The sequence below is a fragment of the Globicephala melas genome, chromosome 15 (assembly GCF_963455315.2).
Source record: "Globicephala melas chromosome 15, mGloMel1.2, whole genome shotgun sequence".
NCBI lineage: Eukaryota > Metazoa > Chordata > Mammalia > Artiodactyla > Delphinidae > Globicephala > Globicephala melas.
In genome coordinates, this window is record NC_083328.1 from 70,140,859 (window position 1) to 70,158,828 (window position 17,970).

Sequence of the window (17,970 nt, forward strand, 5' to 3'; positions counted from 1 at the left end):
TGCATGTTACAGTGTACACCAGCAATTAGCTCCTTTTTATTTCTGAGCAGTGCTCTGTTTTATGAAAATCCCACAGTTCTGTTAGTGGGCATTTGCATTGTTTTCTCCTTCTCCATATTTGAACCCTATGTTTTTGTTGGCAAAACTTAAGTTTGCACTAGCTTTATTACAGCCACGTCACACCAGTTTGGAGTTCATCAAAGTCCCCCAAGTGCCTTTTCTGTCAATTATCTATTATAGTCTAACCAAATTTTCCAGTGTGTTCCTTGTACCACTGGGGGTTTTTTTTTGTTTGTTTGTTTTTTTAGCCTAATGTAAAACTTTACATTTATCCCTATTAAATATTCTCTCGTTGGTTTCATAGTCTCATTGTTTTAAATCTTGATTCTGTCATCTCTGATATTCATAGGGCTTTCCAGCCTCACACAACTTGTACATTTGAAAACTAAGCTTTCTGTGTCTTCCACCAAGTCTTCACCACATGTGTTTAATGAGACAGAGCAGAAGCACGTGACACCCATTAGAGATCTTCCTGTAGGTGACAGCAGGTCACAAATCAACGCTCTTTGAGTGCAGTGGTTTAGCCAGCTGTGGAATCACCCCAGAGTTTGATCCTTGGGCATCCTCCCCTTTTTAGGAAAAGGTCCATCTCTCCCAGGAACATCTACTGTGTATCTCAGTTCAGCATGACCTGTGAAACAAAAAAGCAATGGCAAAAGCGGGGAAGGTGTGCTGGTGGCCCACGGGCATCAAATAGAGTCTCAGGGTGGAGGAGGACCTTTGCAGGGTCTGAGGATTACCTTCTCCGGGATCTGGTCCATGTCATCCATTTCCCCAGGGAGGACCGTGCTCCAAGGAATGGGCTTTCTCTGGCTGAACTGATGCTTTCAGGGACATGAGTCAGGATTCTTTCCAGCCAGGACGCAGACCGTTCATTAGAGGGATGCTTCATGAGTGAGAAATTAGAGCATATCGGATAGATGGTCTTAGGGGTAGTCTGTTCAGTCTGGTGGTTGGCACTGATGGGCCTAAGAAAAGTCTGCTCAGTCCTCCCTTTGTCACCTTTATTGTAGCTCTCATGTATTTGTTTAACTTACTCGGCAAATAATTATTGAAGTCTGCTGTGTGCCTGGCCCAGCATCATGTGATGAGGGCAAATTCCTTAGTCTTTCTGCCTCAGTTTCCTCACCTGTAAAATGGGGGTAATTAATACTGGTACTGCTTCAGAGGGGTGTTGTGAGAATTATTAAATCAGTTAATATACGAAAAGTGTTTAAGAACAGTGTTGGCCATATAAGAAACACCATAGAAGTGTTTTGTTTGCCATGATTCTTAAGGAGGGAGCATAGGAGGGATGATACCTTTTCAAAAAAGGGGTCCCAGTACCCAGAGGAGGGGATTCTTCAGGCCAAATGGTGGGACCAGGAGCCACATGGCCCTCCTGCCTAGAGGCTCCGCAGCCCAGCCAGGCCCACCCGCTGAGAGAAAAGGCCCTTGTGCTCACCATACCCCACCTCTAGCCCCATCTCCCGCCCTGGCTGTCTGCATCTCTTTCCCTCCTCCACAATGGGCTTCCTCCCTCCCTTTCCCTACCCATCTCCCTATCCCGGAGAATTAACAATTATTTGCTTCACCTTTTTTTTTTTTTTCTTTTTTTTTTTGCGGTACGCGGGCCTCTCACTGTTGCGGCCTCTCCCGTTGCGGAGCACAGGCTCCGGACACGCAGGCTCAGCGGCCATGGCTCACGGGCCCAGCCGCTCCGCGGCATGTGGGATCTTCCCAGACCAAGGCACGAACCCGTGTCCCCTGCATCGGCAGGCAGACTCTCAACCACTGCGCCACCAGGGAAGCCCTGCTTCACCTATTTTTAGATGAAGCAGGTTTTTTTTGTTTTTTTTTTAAGAAAGGTTATTTTATTTATTTATTTAGGGCTGCATTGGGTCTTTGGTGCTGCACGCGGGCTTTCTCTAGTTGCGTCGAGCAGGGGCTGCGCTTCGTTGCGGTGCGTGGGCTTCTCATCACGGTGGCTTCTCTTGTTGTGGAGCACGGGCTCCAGGCTCACGGGCTTCAGTAGTTGTGGCTCGTGGGCTTAGTTGCTCCGCGGCACGTGGGATCCTCCCGGACCAGGGCTCGAACCCGTGTCCCCTGCATTGGCAGGCGGATTCTTAACCACTGCGCCACCAGGGAGGTCCCAGATGAAGTAGTTTTAAGTAGATAATGGCCATCATGACATGTCATCCCTGAGTACTTCAGCACGCATCTCTAAAAACTAAAGTCTTTCTCCACATAACCACAACCTTGTAATCCCACTGAACAAGTGGACAGTAGCTCCTTTATATCACCTAATACCCAGCCCGTATTCAAATTTCTCTGCTCGTGCCCAGAGTATCTTTTGCAGTTGGTGTTTTTGAGCCAGGACCCAAGCAAGGTCCACACAGTTGGTTTGGGTTGTTATGTCTCTTAAATATCTTCTATTCTAGAATAGTTTCCTCTCCTTTTTTTTTTTTTTAATTTTTTTTTTGTGTGTGTGACATTGGAAACAGTCTTGGTGAATGTGAACTTCTAGATCTGTCTCACTGCTTCCTCGTGGTGTCGTTTAACTAGGTCCACTCTCCCCTGTGTTTCTTATAAACTGGACGTCAGGTGCAGAGCTTGGTTAGATTCAGATTTCATCTCTCTTTTTCTCTCTTCCTCTCTTCCTTCCCCGCTGCCCCTTCCTTCTCAGGAATAGCTCATAGGTAACATGGTAGCGCTCAGCCTGCAGCACGTGGGAATGCCTTCGGTGTCTGCTTATTTACTATTCGGAGTGCCAAGATTGACCCTTATGTGGGCACAGCAACAGCAGGTATTTTGAAGCCGCTGTCAGTGAGGACTCAGAGGACATTATGTAAACACATACTGAAATCCAGACCAGCCAGCAGAAAGAGACAGAGCTAGAGCACATGTGCGTGCATGTGTGTGTGTGTGTCTGTGTGTGGACGTGGGGAAACCAGTGGATATCTTTCTTTCCTTCTCTCTCCCCATTGCTGTCTTCCTTTTTTCCTTCCTCCCTCCCTTGTCCTTTCTCCTCCCTCTCCCCCTCCCTCCTGTTTCCCTTCCCCCCCTCTGTCCTTTACTCCTATTTTCTTTCTCCCTCTCCACTCCCCACACACACCCCCTCCTTCCCCGTGACCCTCTCCACCTTCTCCGCTTTCCACCTCCCTCCTGCAACTCCTCAGATGATTGACGGCGAGGCCTTCCTTTTGCTGACACAGGCGGACATTGTGAAGATCATGAGTGTCAAGCTGGGCCCAGCCTTGAAGATCTATAACGCCATTCTCATGTTCAAAAACGCCGACGACACCTTAAAGTGACCGGCTCAGGGCTGGTCTCTTAAATATCTCCCTCCGCAGCTGCTGCTTCCTTCCTGGCTTGAGATCCTCACATCCCATCCGTGCCCCTGCCACCCTCTGTCCCTTATCAGGGGTGGTCCTTCTCTCCGGGGCTGCCTTGTACAAGGCCCAGGGAAGCAGAGGAGCCCTGAGGAGGATGGAGTCCTAGCCCCCGAGTCCTAGAGCTCATCTGCCACCGGGCACACCGGTGAGGGTGAGACTGGGCGGGGGGAGCGCCACTGATGGAGAAGTTTGAAGGTGCCCCACCCATGGCGGCCCCGCATCTCCAGCGACTTGTTTCATCACCAAAGGGTCTTTCTCTCAGCCGTTAAGAACAGTCTGGTAGAACAGGAGTCCTCCAACCTGAGGCCCTTTTCTCTTTGGCATCTCTCTGCGCTCTTGCTTCCTTGTTCCCTTTCCTCCTATCAGGAAGCGACCCTGCCGAAAATGTATTTATTCAAAAAGACACCTCCCCTCTTTCTGTCTGCTGGTTTTGCTGCCCACATTCTGCTGCCTGGTTTCCTGGGCACGGCCCAGCCAGACCCCGCTGGCTCTTCCCCCTTAGACGGGTGAGCCCCAGAGGTATGTCTTCATAGGATCCATTGGGAGGCTTTGGCTGCCTTTCTCTCTTTTTTGCCTGGAAGTGGGGGATTCTGAGCCAGGATGCCTTCTTCAACACACCCAGTTCTGGACCACATGGTATTTTAGTGTCCCATGCCCTGTCCTGTTTCCAGCAGAGCGGGTGGTCAGAACCTGTTTAACTTCTGTAGCAGAGGTTAAGGCTCCACGATGTCCCCCTTACACCCCTTCTGTGTCAAGTGTGGAGAAGAGGCACCCTGGCTGGCTAGGTGGCCGAGGCCAGCCCCAGGGTACATCATATAACCTCGGGCCTTGGGCCAGCGGGGCAGTCCGGCAGGCATGGTGGCTTTCAAAGCTGGGTATAGCATCCTTCTCTGCAGCCGTGGGTCTCAGCCAACGTGTTGCCCGGGAGGTGAGGGCCCTGTGCCTGCCAGGCCTCCTGCCGTGGGGATGTAGCACGCTACCTGGCACATACACCCCATGGCATCACATTCAACCTGTCTTGGGGAGTCTTACAAACACCCCTTGAAGTTGGGAGTTGGGAAGAAGGTGAATTCTATCTTTCATGTCTCCATGTCCCTTAAGCCTCTCTTACCACTCTCCATCTGTCTTGCACTGCCAGCCAGGTGCCTGCCAGGGCTCTGGGACTTTGACCTTTCTGTCCAGGAGGGGGCCTAGCCTCCACTGAGCCACTGCCAAACCCGCCTCCCAGCCTGCAGGGGCGGGGGCAGAGGCCACGGCAAGAGCCAGCCCCACACGTGGAGGTGCGGAGCTGCCGCCAAGCTCCTGTGGAGCCAGGGGCCTTCCCCAGACCCCTCCCGTCCATCATGTGATGTGTACGTGCGGGTGCTTGTAGGGCACTCTTGGAAGTGTTTGACAGGGTGCAGGTGTGAGCCTCGGTGCTGGGAAAATGTCAAGGGCTATTATTGTTAAAATATGAAGCTTTATCTTTGGGAAACCCAAAGCTCTGTTGAGTCCCTGCCCCAGTCCAGGAGGGAACCTTCTCTCACAGAGGCAGCTTGGCCAGGGCAGCCATTCAGCTCCCCCAGCTGAGCTGCCGCAGGGCCGCAGACGGTCCTCAGAGGCTCTGCCTTCCTGGGAGGGCTCGGCCAGGCCCTGCCTCGGGCTGGGGGCTGGGTTTACGAGGCTTGGGGCCCCCTTGGCCAGGAGTAAGGTGGAGCGAGCTGAGCCTCTCTCTCTTGGTTGCTTGGGTGGCAGTAAAACCCACCAGCTCCGTGGCCTCGTCTGCTCCTTGTGAAACTGGGGAGAGATGCTCGTTGACTCTGGTGTGAGGAGAAGACAGCAAGTACACACAGCTGTGCTGTGGGGCCTCTCCGCGTCTAAGGAGTGCAGCTGGGACAGCTGTGCCATGTGGGTCTGTCCACCACCATCCTAATGCTTGTCTACAGGAGAGACAGGATGGACCAAGGGCCTTGGAGAAAAGGGCCCCCAGGCCTCCGAACTTGGAGGCCTCAGCACTGTCTGCGCCAACATCAAACTCTGGAAAGAAACCAAATCATAAAAAAGGGGGAAAGAAATCTGCCTTCTGTCGACCCCGCTGCCGCTTCACCCCTATCCCTTCCCCAATGAGATCATTGCACCTTGACCTGGGCGCGTGCGGTGAGGGGTGAGGGGAGGGAGTTGGCACCGCTGCCCTGTGCCCTCCGCCCTGCTCTCCAGCGGCAGGAACCACATACCCTTTGGCCCCGGCAGCTTCTCCCAGCCCTTGCCCAGCCCCGGCCTAGGGCAGTGAGACGCCTTCTGTTTAATTTATGAAGCAGAGAGAATGATCCCAGAGTTCAAAAATGAAGCCTGTTTGCACTTTCATTCACATGCACTTTGGTGGAGTTAATGTTTTTTGTACTTGCCTCGTGAGAGAGAGAGAGTGTGTGTGTGTGTGTGCGCGTGTTCGTGTGTGCACGCACATATGCGTGTTCTTTAAGAGAATCCTCTGGTTAAAGATAAAGTCACTCTTGACTCTTGAGAGAGAAAAAGTGACAAACAAAATGTGGTGTATTTTGTCAGTGTATTGAAGCAACATAAATAAACCTGAAGAACGGGATGATTTGCTCTGAGTCTGTTTCTCTTTTCATGATCCAACGTCCAGAAAACACAAGACGAATCTTGTGCCATCACTGAAGAGAATAAAGCATTCTGTTTGCTGTTAGGGGTCCTAAAGAACCTGATTTTTATTCTATTTTAAAGATAAAAAACAAAGGATAAAGATGAATGGGTATACTTGTCAACACTGAGAAATGTAAACAACGGGAACCTCCTGAAAACAGTGTGAAAATGGCCTGATCCTTGACAGTTTATACATGGTCAAGGGCAGAAAATTCAACGAAGCCTCTGGTTTTTAAAATAACCTCAGATTTGGGGGTGGGGAAATGTCAAGCTGAACAGTTAGAATTTCTTAAGGTTCCCAGAGATAGTATGAGCTGATGGGAAAGTGGCAGAAAAATTCAATCACATCAACGCCTTTCTGTCAAGGTCCTTAATTCCTCTGCCCACTGCTTTAGCCAGACTACTTGGCTAGAATACCAGCCATGGAGCTGTCCAAGAGCCCATCGTCTCCACACCTTAACCAGGAACTTATCTTACCGAGTCGATTTGTGCCATGGTTGACTGATGATCTCTGGCTTCAGTGTCAACCCTTAGGGCTGCCCAGGAAGCAGCTGGAATTTGGAGGGCGGGTGATGGATTAGGTTTGACTTCCCTTTTCATGCTCCTCAAACCTCCTACCCCATCACCTTCCTAGTTGTCTCAATGGATGTCCTCACCATCTATGTCACAGAGAAAATGGGGGTCCTCAGAAGGAATACCCCACCTTCCAGCCACCTCATCTTCCAGTCCCCTCCTACCTACATCCATCCTTCCTTCTTTCCTACTATCATAGCGGAATAATTGATCCTTCCATTTGTCCAAAGTTAATCGCCTACCAGCCATGGCTGCTATAAAAGGAAAAGAGGGGCTTCCCTGGTGGCGCAGTGGTTGAGAGTCCGCCTGCTGATGCAGGGGACACGGGTTCGTGCCCCGGTCTGGGAAGATCCCACATGCCGTGGAGCGGCTGGGCCCGTGAGCCATGGCCGCTGAGCCTGTGCGTCCGGAGCCTGTGCTCCGCAACGGGAGAGGCCGCAACAGTGAGAGGCCCGCGTACTGCAAAAAAAAAAAAAAAAAAAGGAAAAGAAACATTGAGTGATGAGTAGGGACTTCTGGAAATTTCAAATGTGATTGCAGAGATAATTCAATACAAGGGTTGAAAGATAAAGTTGATATTGCTGCAAAAGTGGAATAAAAAAAGATGAAAATGGGAAAGAATAAGAAAATTAGAGGACTAACTAGAAGTCCAATATACAACTAACAGGAATGCCATTAAGAGAGAACAGAGAAAACAAGTTATATGAAACAAACTTAAAAAAAAAAAAGGAAATTTCACAGAGAGACAAATTAAAAAATCACACTGAATGCCCAGCACAATGGATGTAAAAGGAACGATACCAAGCCTCATTACGGTGAGATGTCAGAATAATGAGAACAAAGAGAAGATCTAAAAGCTTCCAGAGGGAGTAAGGCAGGTCACATCCAAAGGAACATGAATTACAGTAGCACTGAACATCTCAATAGCTATGCTGGAAGCAAGAGAAAGGAGCAATGTCTTCACAATTCCAAAGGAAAATTATTTCTACCCTAGAATTCTGTACCCAGCCAAGCTATTGGTCAAATATGAAAGCAGAACATTTTCAAACGTACAAGGTTTCAAACTTTTATCTCCTATGCACCTTTCCTCAGGAAGCCACTGGAGGGTGTGTTCCGTCAAAATGAGAGAGTATATAAAAAAGGAGGAAGATCCCAGGAATGCAAGGATATGTCTTTTCAACATAAGAAAACCAATCTATATAATATGCCACCTTACTAGAATGAAGGGGGAAAACATATGATCATCTGAATTGATGCAGAAAAGGCATTTGACAAAAATCCAACACCTTTTCACAATAAAAACTGGCAGAAAACTAAGAATAGAAGGGAACCTCCTCAACATGACAGATGGAAAGAATTAATATTCGGAGGTAGGAAGACAATATTGTTAAGACGTCAATACTACCCAAAGTGATCTATAGGGTCAGTGCAAACCCTATCAAAATTCCAATGGCCTTTTTTGCAGGAATGTAGAATCTGCTTCTCATGTTTGTATGGAATTGCGAGGGGCTCCCAAAAGCCAAAACAATCTTGAAAAGGAACAAAGCTGGAGGACTCACACTTTGTGATTTCAAAACTGACTGCAAAGCTAATGTAATCAACGTGTATGATACTGACATAAAGGCAGACCTAAAGACCAATTGAATAGAACTGTGAGTCCAGAAATAAACCCATACATTTATGGCCAATTGATATTTTTAATAAATTTATTTATTTTATTTATTTTTATTTTTGGCTGTGTTGGGTCTTCGTTGCTGCATGTGGGCTTTCTCTAGTTGCAGCGTGCAGGCTTTCTCTACTTGCAGCACGCGGGGGCTACTCTTCGTTGCAGTGCGCGGGCTTCTCATTGCAGTGGCTTCTCTTGTTGCGGAGCATGGGCTCTAGGCGTGCAGGCTCAGTAGTTGTGGCGCACGGGCTTAGTTCCTCCGCAGTATGTGGGATCTTCCCGGACCAGGGCTCAAACCCATGTCCCTTGCATCAGCCGGCACATTCTTAACCACAGCGCCACCGCGGAAGCCCCAGCCAATTGATTTTTGATAAAGAGTGTCAGGTCCATTCAATAGGGATGAGAACAGGACAATAGGATTCCCACATGGGAAAAAAGTGAAGTTGGATGCCTACCTTACACTATATAAAAAATAGAGCTAAAACCATAAAACCCTTAGAAGAAAACAGAGGTAAATCTTTATGACCTTGGAATTGACAATGGATTCTAGATGTGACACCAAAAGTACAAGCAACAAAAGAAAAAAAATAGATAAGTTGAAATTCATCAAAATTAAAAACTTTGGGGACCTCCCTGGTGGCGCAGTGGTTAAGAATCTGCCTGCCAATGCGGGAGACAGGTTCGAGCCCTGGTCCGGGAAGATCCCACATGCTGCGGAGCAACTAAGCCCGTGTGCCACAACTACTGAGCCTGTGCTCCAGAGCCCACGAGCCACAATTACTGAAGACCACGTGCCTAGAACCCATGCTCCGCAACAAAAGAAGCCACCGCAATAAGCCCGCACACCGCAACGAAGACCCAACGCAGCCAAAAATAAATAAATTTATTTTTAAAAATTAAAAACTTTTGTCTATCAAAGGACATTATCAAAAAGGTGAGAAGAAAACCTGCAGGGAGAGAATAGGTGCAAGTTTTATATCTGACAATAGTTTAATAACCAGAATATATAAAGAATTCCTAAAACTAAACAACAAAAAGACAAGCGACCCAAATAAAAAGTGGCAGAGGACTTGACTAGACATTTCTCCAAAGAAGATACATTGACACAAATGGCTAATAAACACATGGGAAGATGTTCAACATCATTAGTCATTGCAAAAATGCAAATCAAAACCACAATGAGAGGGCTTCCCTGGTGGCGCAGTGGTTGAGAGTCCGCCTGCCAATGCAGGGGACGCGGGTTCGTGTCCCGGTCCAGGAAGATCCCACATGCCGCGGAGCGGCTGGGCCCGTGAGCCATGGCCGCTGAGCCTGCGCGTCCGGAGCCTGTGCTCCACAACGGGAGAGGCCACAACAGGGAGAGGCCCGCGTACCGTGGGAAAAAAGGAAAAAAAAAAAACAAAACACAATGAGATACCATGTCACATTCACTAGGATGCCTTAATCGAAAAAAAAAAAAAGAAAAATAATAATTGTTGGCAAGGATGTGGAGAAACTGCTGGTCGGAATGTAAAGTGGTGCAGCCACCATGAAAACTTTGGCTCTTCAAGGAGAAGTTTGGTTCCTCAAAAAGCTAAATATAGAATTACCATATTACCCAGCAATTTCATTCCTAAGTATATACACTTAAAAGATTTGAAAACGGATTATTTGTATGCCAGTGTTCATTGAAGCATTATTCACAATGGCCAAAAGGTAGAAGCAACCCAAGTGTCCACTGATAGATGAATAGGTAGACAAAATATAGATGAACAGGTAGACAAAAACTGGTATATCCATCCATACAATGGAATATTATTCAACCATAAAATGGGCTAAGCAACATGGATGAACATTTTGCTAAGTGATATAAGTCAGGTACAAAAGGACAAATATTGTATGATTCCACTTATATGAAGTATCTAGAATAGGCAATAGAGACAGAAAGTAGATTAGAGGTTACCAGGGGCTGTGGTGAAGGGGGAATTGGGAGTTACTGCTTAATAGCTACAGAGTTTCTCTTTGGGGTGATGAAAAAGTTTTGGAAATAGATAATGATGGTGGTTGTACAACACTGTGAAACGACTTAATGGTACTGAATTGTCCACTTCATAATGGTTAAAATGGCAAATTTTATTTATGTAGATTTGGCCACAATTTTAAAGATTAAAAAAAAAAAGAAAGAGGACACAGAGAAAGAAAAATAAATACCATATGCTAACACATATATATGGAATCTAAAAAAAAACCAAAAAGGTTCTGAAGAACCTAGGGGTAGGACAGGAATAAAGACGCAGACATAGAGGATGGACTTGAGGACACGGGGAGGGGGAAGGGTAAGCTGGGATGAAGTGAGAGAGTGGCATGGACTTATATATACTACCAAATGTAAAATAGATAGCTAGTGGGAAGCAGCTGCATAGCACAGGGAGATAAGCTCAGTGCTTTGTGACCACCTAGAGCGGTGGGATAGGGAGGGTGGGAGGGAGACGCAAGAGGGAGGAAATATGGGGATATAGGTATATGTATAGCTGATTCACTTTGTTATAAAGCAGAAACTAAGACACCATTGTAAAGCAATTATACTCCAATAAAGATGTTAAAAAAAAAAAAAGAGGACAACATAGGATCCAGGAAATAGGACCTCCAACAAGGAGAGGGACAAAAAGGGGACTTCCCTGGCGGTCCCGTGGTTAAGACTCTGTGCTTCCACTGCAGCGGGCACAGGTTCGATCCCTGGTCAGGGAACTAAGATCCTGCATGCCACGCGGCATGGCCAAAAAAATTTAATTTAATTTAATTTTTTAAAAAAGGAGAGGGACAAAGGGAATTTCTAGAGTGATGGGAAAGGAAGGGCCAAGTTGTCAACTGAACAGCTGCCCAGATGAGGACAGAAGGATGAAAGTCCCCAGGAAGGATGAGAAAAAAAACAACCAAACAAACTGAAATCGATATATTATTGTATTAGGAGGCTATTTTCAACTCTATCAGAGAGTTTGAGAGAGAATTTATATACGTGTGTGTATGTATGCAGAGGTATATGTTCAATATTTCAAGCCATCGAATGAGGCAATTACTAATTAACTTTAGGAAAAGCAGAAGTGTGTATTTGGATGAGCGAGATCTAAATATTGTAAGAAGGAAGTGAGAGAGTGGCATGGACTTATATATACTACCAAATGTAAAATAGCTAGCTAGTGGGAAGCAGCCGCATAGCACAGGGAGATAAGCTTGGTGCTTTGTGACCACCTAGAGGGGTGGAATAAGGAGGGTGGGAGGGAGACGCAAGAGGGAGGAGATCTGGGGATATATGTAAATGTATAGCTGATTCACTGTGTTATAAAGCAGAAACTAACACAGCATTGTAAAGCAATTAGACTCCAATAAAGGTGTTAGAAAAAGAAAAAGAAAAAGAAGGAAGCCACTTGAGAATTTCTAAAAATGACAGATGGAGGAATCGCAGTATAATCATGCTATTTAGACACGTGGACGTGATTACCAAAGGAAGCAGCTAAAGTGCGTTCCTTGTCGATGAGGAATGAGACAAGGAACTGAAGTTTTTCATTATCCACCTCATAGTCCAGCTTGATTTTTAAAATTTGGTACATTTATCACTTTCTAAAACTCTTTTTTCCTAAGAGAAAACTGGGGGGCTCATCTCTGGCCTGTGTGTGAACGATGTTGGCCCAAGCGTCCTGCGCCCAGCCCACTTGGGTAACAGGCTTTTCAGTCCAATGCCTGTTATTCCCTCGGCCTATGGATGAATCTGCAGGTGTGAGAGGGTGTGTGCAAGTGTGGGGTATTGGTGGGAGTAGGGACAGGGGACCAGATAAAGCACAGAAAAGTGGGCTGAGGAATGTCAAGGTGGAGGGAATTTTCACGGAAGTGGGTTCCTATTGGTTCAGGCTCTCGTTTCCCCTTCTCATCCCTGAGAACAAACCTTTGACCTTCACACCCAAACTACAGAATCCAGCCAGCTGAGAGAGAAGAGACAGGGAGATTGGAAGGGGAAAGAAGAAGGAAGATGAAGATGGGAAGGGATTGCCTTACTGCAGTGGCATCAGGGTAGGGGTGGCCTTGGCTATTTTCTGCAGTATTTTGAGGGGAATGGGCAAGTTTAAGCACTGCCGATAGCCATGTCAGTTGGTACAGCTCGTTACAGTAATTTGGTAGATAGGTCAAAATTAACCCAGCACTCCCACTTGCAGGAGTTTATCAGACGGAAACGCTTGCCCAAGGTCACAGGATATTAACACAAAGATGTTCTCTGCGGCCCCGCTTAGAATTACTGTGATTTTGGTAACAGTTTGAATGTCCATCAGCAAAGGAAGAGTGAATAGGAAATAGGAATGGGAAATTAATCCCACAATATACAATGTGATACAGATGTTTTTTAAAATGTTGTATGTGTTGACATGGAAAGCTGTGTGTGAAGGGAAGAAAGTGAGTTGCTGAACAATAGGTATAGTACGGCCCATTTTTCTGGGGGGAAAATTGGTGCGATATGTAGACGAGGGCGCAGACAAAAGTCTGGAAGGAGAATCACCGTTTTGTTAACAGCAGTTACCCCTGGCGATGAGATGGAAGGTGGGTTGGAGGAGAAACTTTCACTGTTTATTTCAAAGTCTTCGGTATGTTGGAATTGTTCCCTACAGTTTATGCAACACCATTATGTGGGTTGTTTTTTTTTTTAACTGGCTTTGCGAGTGTGTGGGAGGAGGGATGTAGGGGAGGAGGAGCTTGGCAGAGCAGGCGCAGCTCTGTCCGGAAAGGGGCAGGACCCGGGGCTCTGCCCTGGTTTGCTTGGTGCCCTTGGCCAGCCACCACTTCTCTCGGGGCAGGAGCCAGACACCTGCCGCTGTGTGTTGGCGGAGGCTGGGAATGAGGTGTGCAGGGTTCCTCCAGAGCACATTAGAGCAGCCAGTTTCTAAGGCACTAGAATGACTGGGAAATTGTTGACATTTTAATAAAAAGGCAGCGAAGGAGGCAGCATGGCAGTCAGACTCTTGAGTTGCCTGCTAAGAAGGGGGCACTGGGCAGAGGTTTTCTCACCTGTCCAGCAGGCCAGGCCCTACGCCTTCCCTGAGTTAGAACCCTTGGTCTGGGCAGCTTCAGATCAAGCAGGAGAAAGCCTGGGGTGAGCTGAGCCCTGGTGCCTGAGCCTCAGTTCTCCAAAAAGCCGAGCGGGGCATGGGTGTCAGCTCAGCCATGGTTCTCCTTCCAGGACGGTGCCCAGGCAGTGCAAGACCAGGTGAGCTCTGTGCCCTGGCTTTGGGTCAACACAAGAGAGTGCCAGAGGTATCAGGTGATGAGGCTGGCTCCGCGGAGGGAATGAGCTGCCCCTCTCTGGATGGATCCACGATTGGGCTAATCCCAGAGGCGGGTCGTCCCCATCAGGGAGAGCTGTGCAAGACAAGCCCTTTCCATGGTCAGTTCTCCAGGCTCTAAGAGAAAGGGAAAGTGACTCCGCTGATGGAATCAGGGAAGGCTATGTGGGAGAGTCAGCATCTGAGCTGGAATTGGAGGTGGGGGTCGGTGGAGGGGGGCGGAGGGAAGATTTCAGAGAGTGAAATGTGACAGTGTTAAAGGGACTTCAGAGCTCCTCCCTGTAAGGCAGAACACACACCGTCATCACCGATTCACATGAGGCTCAGGGAGCTGGAGTCGCTTGCCCAAGGTCACACAACTTAAGCTGTGCTGTACCTTTTTCAAAAGGGTCCCCAGGGCAGGGCCCCGTGGAGGAGCCAGTGGGAGCAGCCAGCGTCGTGATTCAGGTCCAGCGGTTAATTAGTAACTGGAAAGCCCTGCAGCCGGTTCCCAGCCAGCAGGTCTGGGAGGTTGAACTTCAGCTGGTTTGGGAGCCTGAGCGAGTGGATGACAGGTCGCTCCTGACCAGGAAGGTTGTTCGGCAAGTCAGGGTTGGGTTTCAGGTCAGAGGGACCATGCAGAGAGGCCGGAAGGCAGAGCTGGGCACGGGACTGCTGCCCAGGACCTGAGCTGGGATACAGCCTTCTCAGGTGAGCGGTTCAGCCGTGAGCAGGGCACCTGCCTGCCGGCCTGTTGGTCTACCAAACTGGGGAACTAGTTACCTAGCTAATTTCCTTTCTAACTACGCTATGGACTTCTTTCCTTCCTAACACGCTCCTTGCTAACTCCCTTCCTTCATTTTTTCTATAATTTCCCTCCTCCCTTCCTTTTTCTTCTTCTTTTTTTTTTTTTTTGGTGGGATCTTTAGTTCCCTGACCAGAGATCGAACCCACACCCCCTGCAGTGGAAGCGCGGAGTCTTAACCACTGGACCGCCGGGGAAGTCCCCCTCCATCCCTTCTTTGCTCTTTTCCTTCCTTCCCTCTCAACTAATTCTCTGCCTTCTCAGCTGCCTAATTTTCTTCCTTCCTAACTAACCCATTTCATCCTAACTTCCTTCCCACTAACTTCATTCCTTTCTTTTCTAAATTCCTAACTTCTTCCTGAAATTCCAGGCCATGGGCTTTGGAGTCAGACTGCCTGGGTTCAAAACCCAGTTATATCATTTACTACCTAGATGTCTCAGTCAAGTCACTTCGCCTCTCCATGCCTGTTTCCTCCTCTTTAAAACAGCAATGATGATAGTTCCTAACCCATGGCACTGCAGGAACAAAATAAGACCCAGTTGGTATGCACTGTCATTGGTATGTCATTGCTGGGCACTGGGCAGGCAGGCTTGTAAAGGAATAAATGACAGTAGAGTGAAGACAGTGTAATAACAGAAGTGGACCCAAGGAAGGGAGCTAGGGTTCATGGCACTGGGGGTGGTCTGGCGGGGCTTCTGGGGAAGGCGAGCGAGGACAGGTACAAAGGTTAGCTGAGCAGACCAGATTGGTCAGGGGAGTGTTCCAAGAAGAGGGAGCTGTGTGACACCACCCGCACTCCCACCGCATTCAGCAGGTCCAGGGAGATGGGGGCAGGTGAGTGTAGTGATGGGGCAGAGTGATGCAAGTCTAGGCTGGGGCAAGTTAGGGGGAGGAACAGGCTGGAGGGTTCACGGAGGAGCTTGGACTACCCCCCCGCCGGGAGTTTGCAGGGGTCTCTGCAGGTCTGAAGAGTCAGAGGAAAAGTATCGATGTTCATTCAGCCTCTGGCCAGAAAAATCAGAGGGCAGTGGTACCAGGAGAGAAAGATGCTGAGAGTTTGCTCAGGTGTAGGAGTCACAGTCAAGGTGATGGGAGAGTGTGTTTGGGGGCCGCAAGCATGTCAAAGCTCCCACCAGGACTTAGTACCTAAGTATTAAGTGAACAGCAACACTTTGAGAATTTTTACACAGTGGTACAAAGATAAAAAGGAACGTAACCCACTGTCACCTTGGGTCGTGTCCCTCCAGCCGTTTCTTTGATGGTTATTTGCATGTCTATACTTTCTTTACAAAGATGGTATTCCTGGTCACCTACCATTTGGAAACCTGCTTTTTGCCTTGACGTTGTATCACATGTATGTTCCCGTTTTGATTCACATAAGCTTGTATACCATTTTTTTAATAAATTTATTTATTTTTGGCTGCGTTGGGTCTTCGTTGCTGCGGGCTTTCTCTAGTTGTAGTGAGCGGGGGCGACTCTTCATTGCAGTGCGCAGGCTTCTCATTGCGGTGGCTTCTCTTGTTGCGGAGCACGGGCTCTAGGCGCACGGGCTTCAGTAGTTGTGGCTTGCGGGCTCTAGAGTGCAGGCTCAGTAGCTGTGGCGCACGGGTTTAGTTGCTCCACAGCACGTGGGATCTTCCCGGACCAGGGCTCGAACCTGTGTCCCCTGCATTGGCAGGAGTATTCTTAACCACTGTACCACCAGGGAAGCCCTCGTATACCATTTTTTAGCTGGGTAATTTTCCATTTTACGTATGTACTATAATTTATCTTATCAGTTCGTCCCTTGATTCATCAGTCAAATAGGTACTGAGCACCAGCCATATGCCAGGTTCTGATCTAGATGCTGGAGATTCAACAGTGAACAAGAAAAATCTTTGCACTTACAGAGCCGATGTTCTAGTTCAAGACAGAAAATAAACAATTAAAGAGTTGCAGGATAAGGTGTCAGAGAGTGAGGTCTTACACCGGATGGGGAACCGGTGGGACTTGTATTGCGGTGTGGCCAACCATCCTGGTTTGCCCAGGACTGTACTGGTTTAAGCACTGAAAGTCTCACATCCCAGGAAACCCCTAGGTCCAAGACAAACTGGGACAATCAGTTATGCACAATCAGAAAAGTCCTCTCTGAGAGGTGACATTTGAGCAGAGACTTCTGTGATGTTAGTGGAAGCCAGCCATGCAGACATCTGGGGGAAGAATTCTAAGCAGAGGGAAACGTAAGTGCAAGGGACAGGAGACTAGAGGGAGCTCTGTGTGTTTGAGGAACAGCAAAAAGGCCAGACAGGTCCTAGCGTAGTGAGAGGGAGGGCCTGGAGACCCAGGTGGAGATGGAGATGGGAGCCGGGTCACGTGGAATCTTGTTGACTGTGGAAAAGACTTTGGATCTGAATCCTAAGTGTGGTGGGAAGAACAATGGAGTTTTTGAGCAACAAAGTCACATGATCTGATTTCCAGTTTTAAAGGGTCACTCTGGCTTTGGTGAAGAAAGATTCTAGAGGCTCAAGATAGAAATAGGGACACAGGCATATATACAATGGAATATTACTCAGCCATAAAAAGGAACTATATAGTGTCATTTGCAGAGACGTGGATGGACCTAGAGAGTGTCATACAGAGTGAAGTAAGTCAGAAAGAGAAAAACAAACATTGTGTAATATCGCTTATATGCTGAATCTAGAAAAATAGTACAGATGAACTTATTGGCAAAGCAGAAATAGAATTACAGATGTAGAGAACAAACTTATGGATACCAAGGAGGGAAGAGAGGGGTGGGACGAATTGGGAGATTGGGATTGACATATATATACTACTATGTATAAAATAAATAAGTAATGAGAACCTACTGTTTGCTCAATGATCTGTGCTGACCTAAATGGGAAGGAAATCCAAAAAGGAGGGGATATATGTATACATAGAACTGATTCACTTTGCTGTAGAGCAGAAACTAACCCAACATTGTAAAGCAACTCTACTCCAATAAAAATTAATTAATTAAAAAAAAAAGAAATAGGGACACAGTAGGGATGCTAGGGCAATAATCCATGCAAGTGATGATGGTGGCTCAGGACAGGGTGGTTGCAGTAGTTTCTGGATATATTTTGAAGGTGGAGTCTAATGGGATTTCATGGTGGAATGGAGGAGGGATGAGGGTGCAGAGTTTCTAGAATGAATTCCGAGTTGGTGGCTTGAACTTTTGAGTAGGTGGTAGTACCATTACTGAGATGGATGTCAGAGGGAGGAGTAGTCTGGGGCAGAGTGGAAGGAATAAGGTTCAAGACTTTCCTTTTGGACATGTTAAGAGTGAAGCACCTCTAGGCATCTAACTAGTGAAGTGTCAGAGAAGCCAGAGTCAGGAGAGAAGCAGAACTAGAGAGATGAGTTTGGAAATCGTGGCGTTTAGTCGACACTTAAAACCATGAAACTGGTTGTGGTCAACTGGGGAACAAGTATAGATAGAGGCCGGGCCAGTGTTTCAGGGTAAAAAAGAGGGGAATCCAGTGGAAGGTCTGAAGAAAGAGCAATCCACGAGGCAGGAGGGAAACCGGGAGATCCTAAAGCCAGCT

At 47.6% G+C, this 17,970-nt stretch overlaps 1 protein-coding gene across 7 annotated transcripts in view; it reads left to right on the forward strand.

Moving 5' to 3' along the window:
* L3MBTL1 (L3MBTL histone methyl-lysine binding protein 1) overlaps window positions 1–6,005 on the forward strand; it is a 39,114-nt gene extending 33,109 nt beyond the window's left edge. For 3 of the 7 annotated variants that reach the window (XM_030843475.2, XM_030843477.2, XM_060284306.1), the window contains one exon: window positions 3,219–6,005. In XM_030843475.2, the coding sequence (XP_030699335.1) occupies window positions 3,219–3,353 (135 nt within the window). In that variant the 3' untranslated portion in view covers window positions 3,354–6,005. Of the gene's footprint in view, window positions 1–2,725 lie in introns of all 7 variants that reach the window. The other 4 variants (XR_009558921.1, XM_060284307.1, XM_030843476.2 and 1 more) reach the window with 4 other exon arrangements.
* Window positions 6,006–17,970: the final 11,965 nt, after the last annotated feature.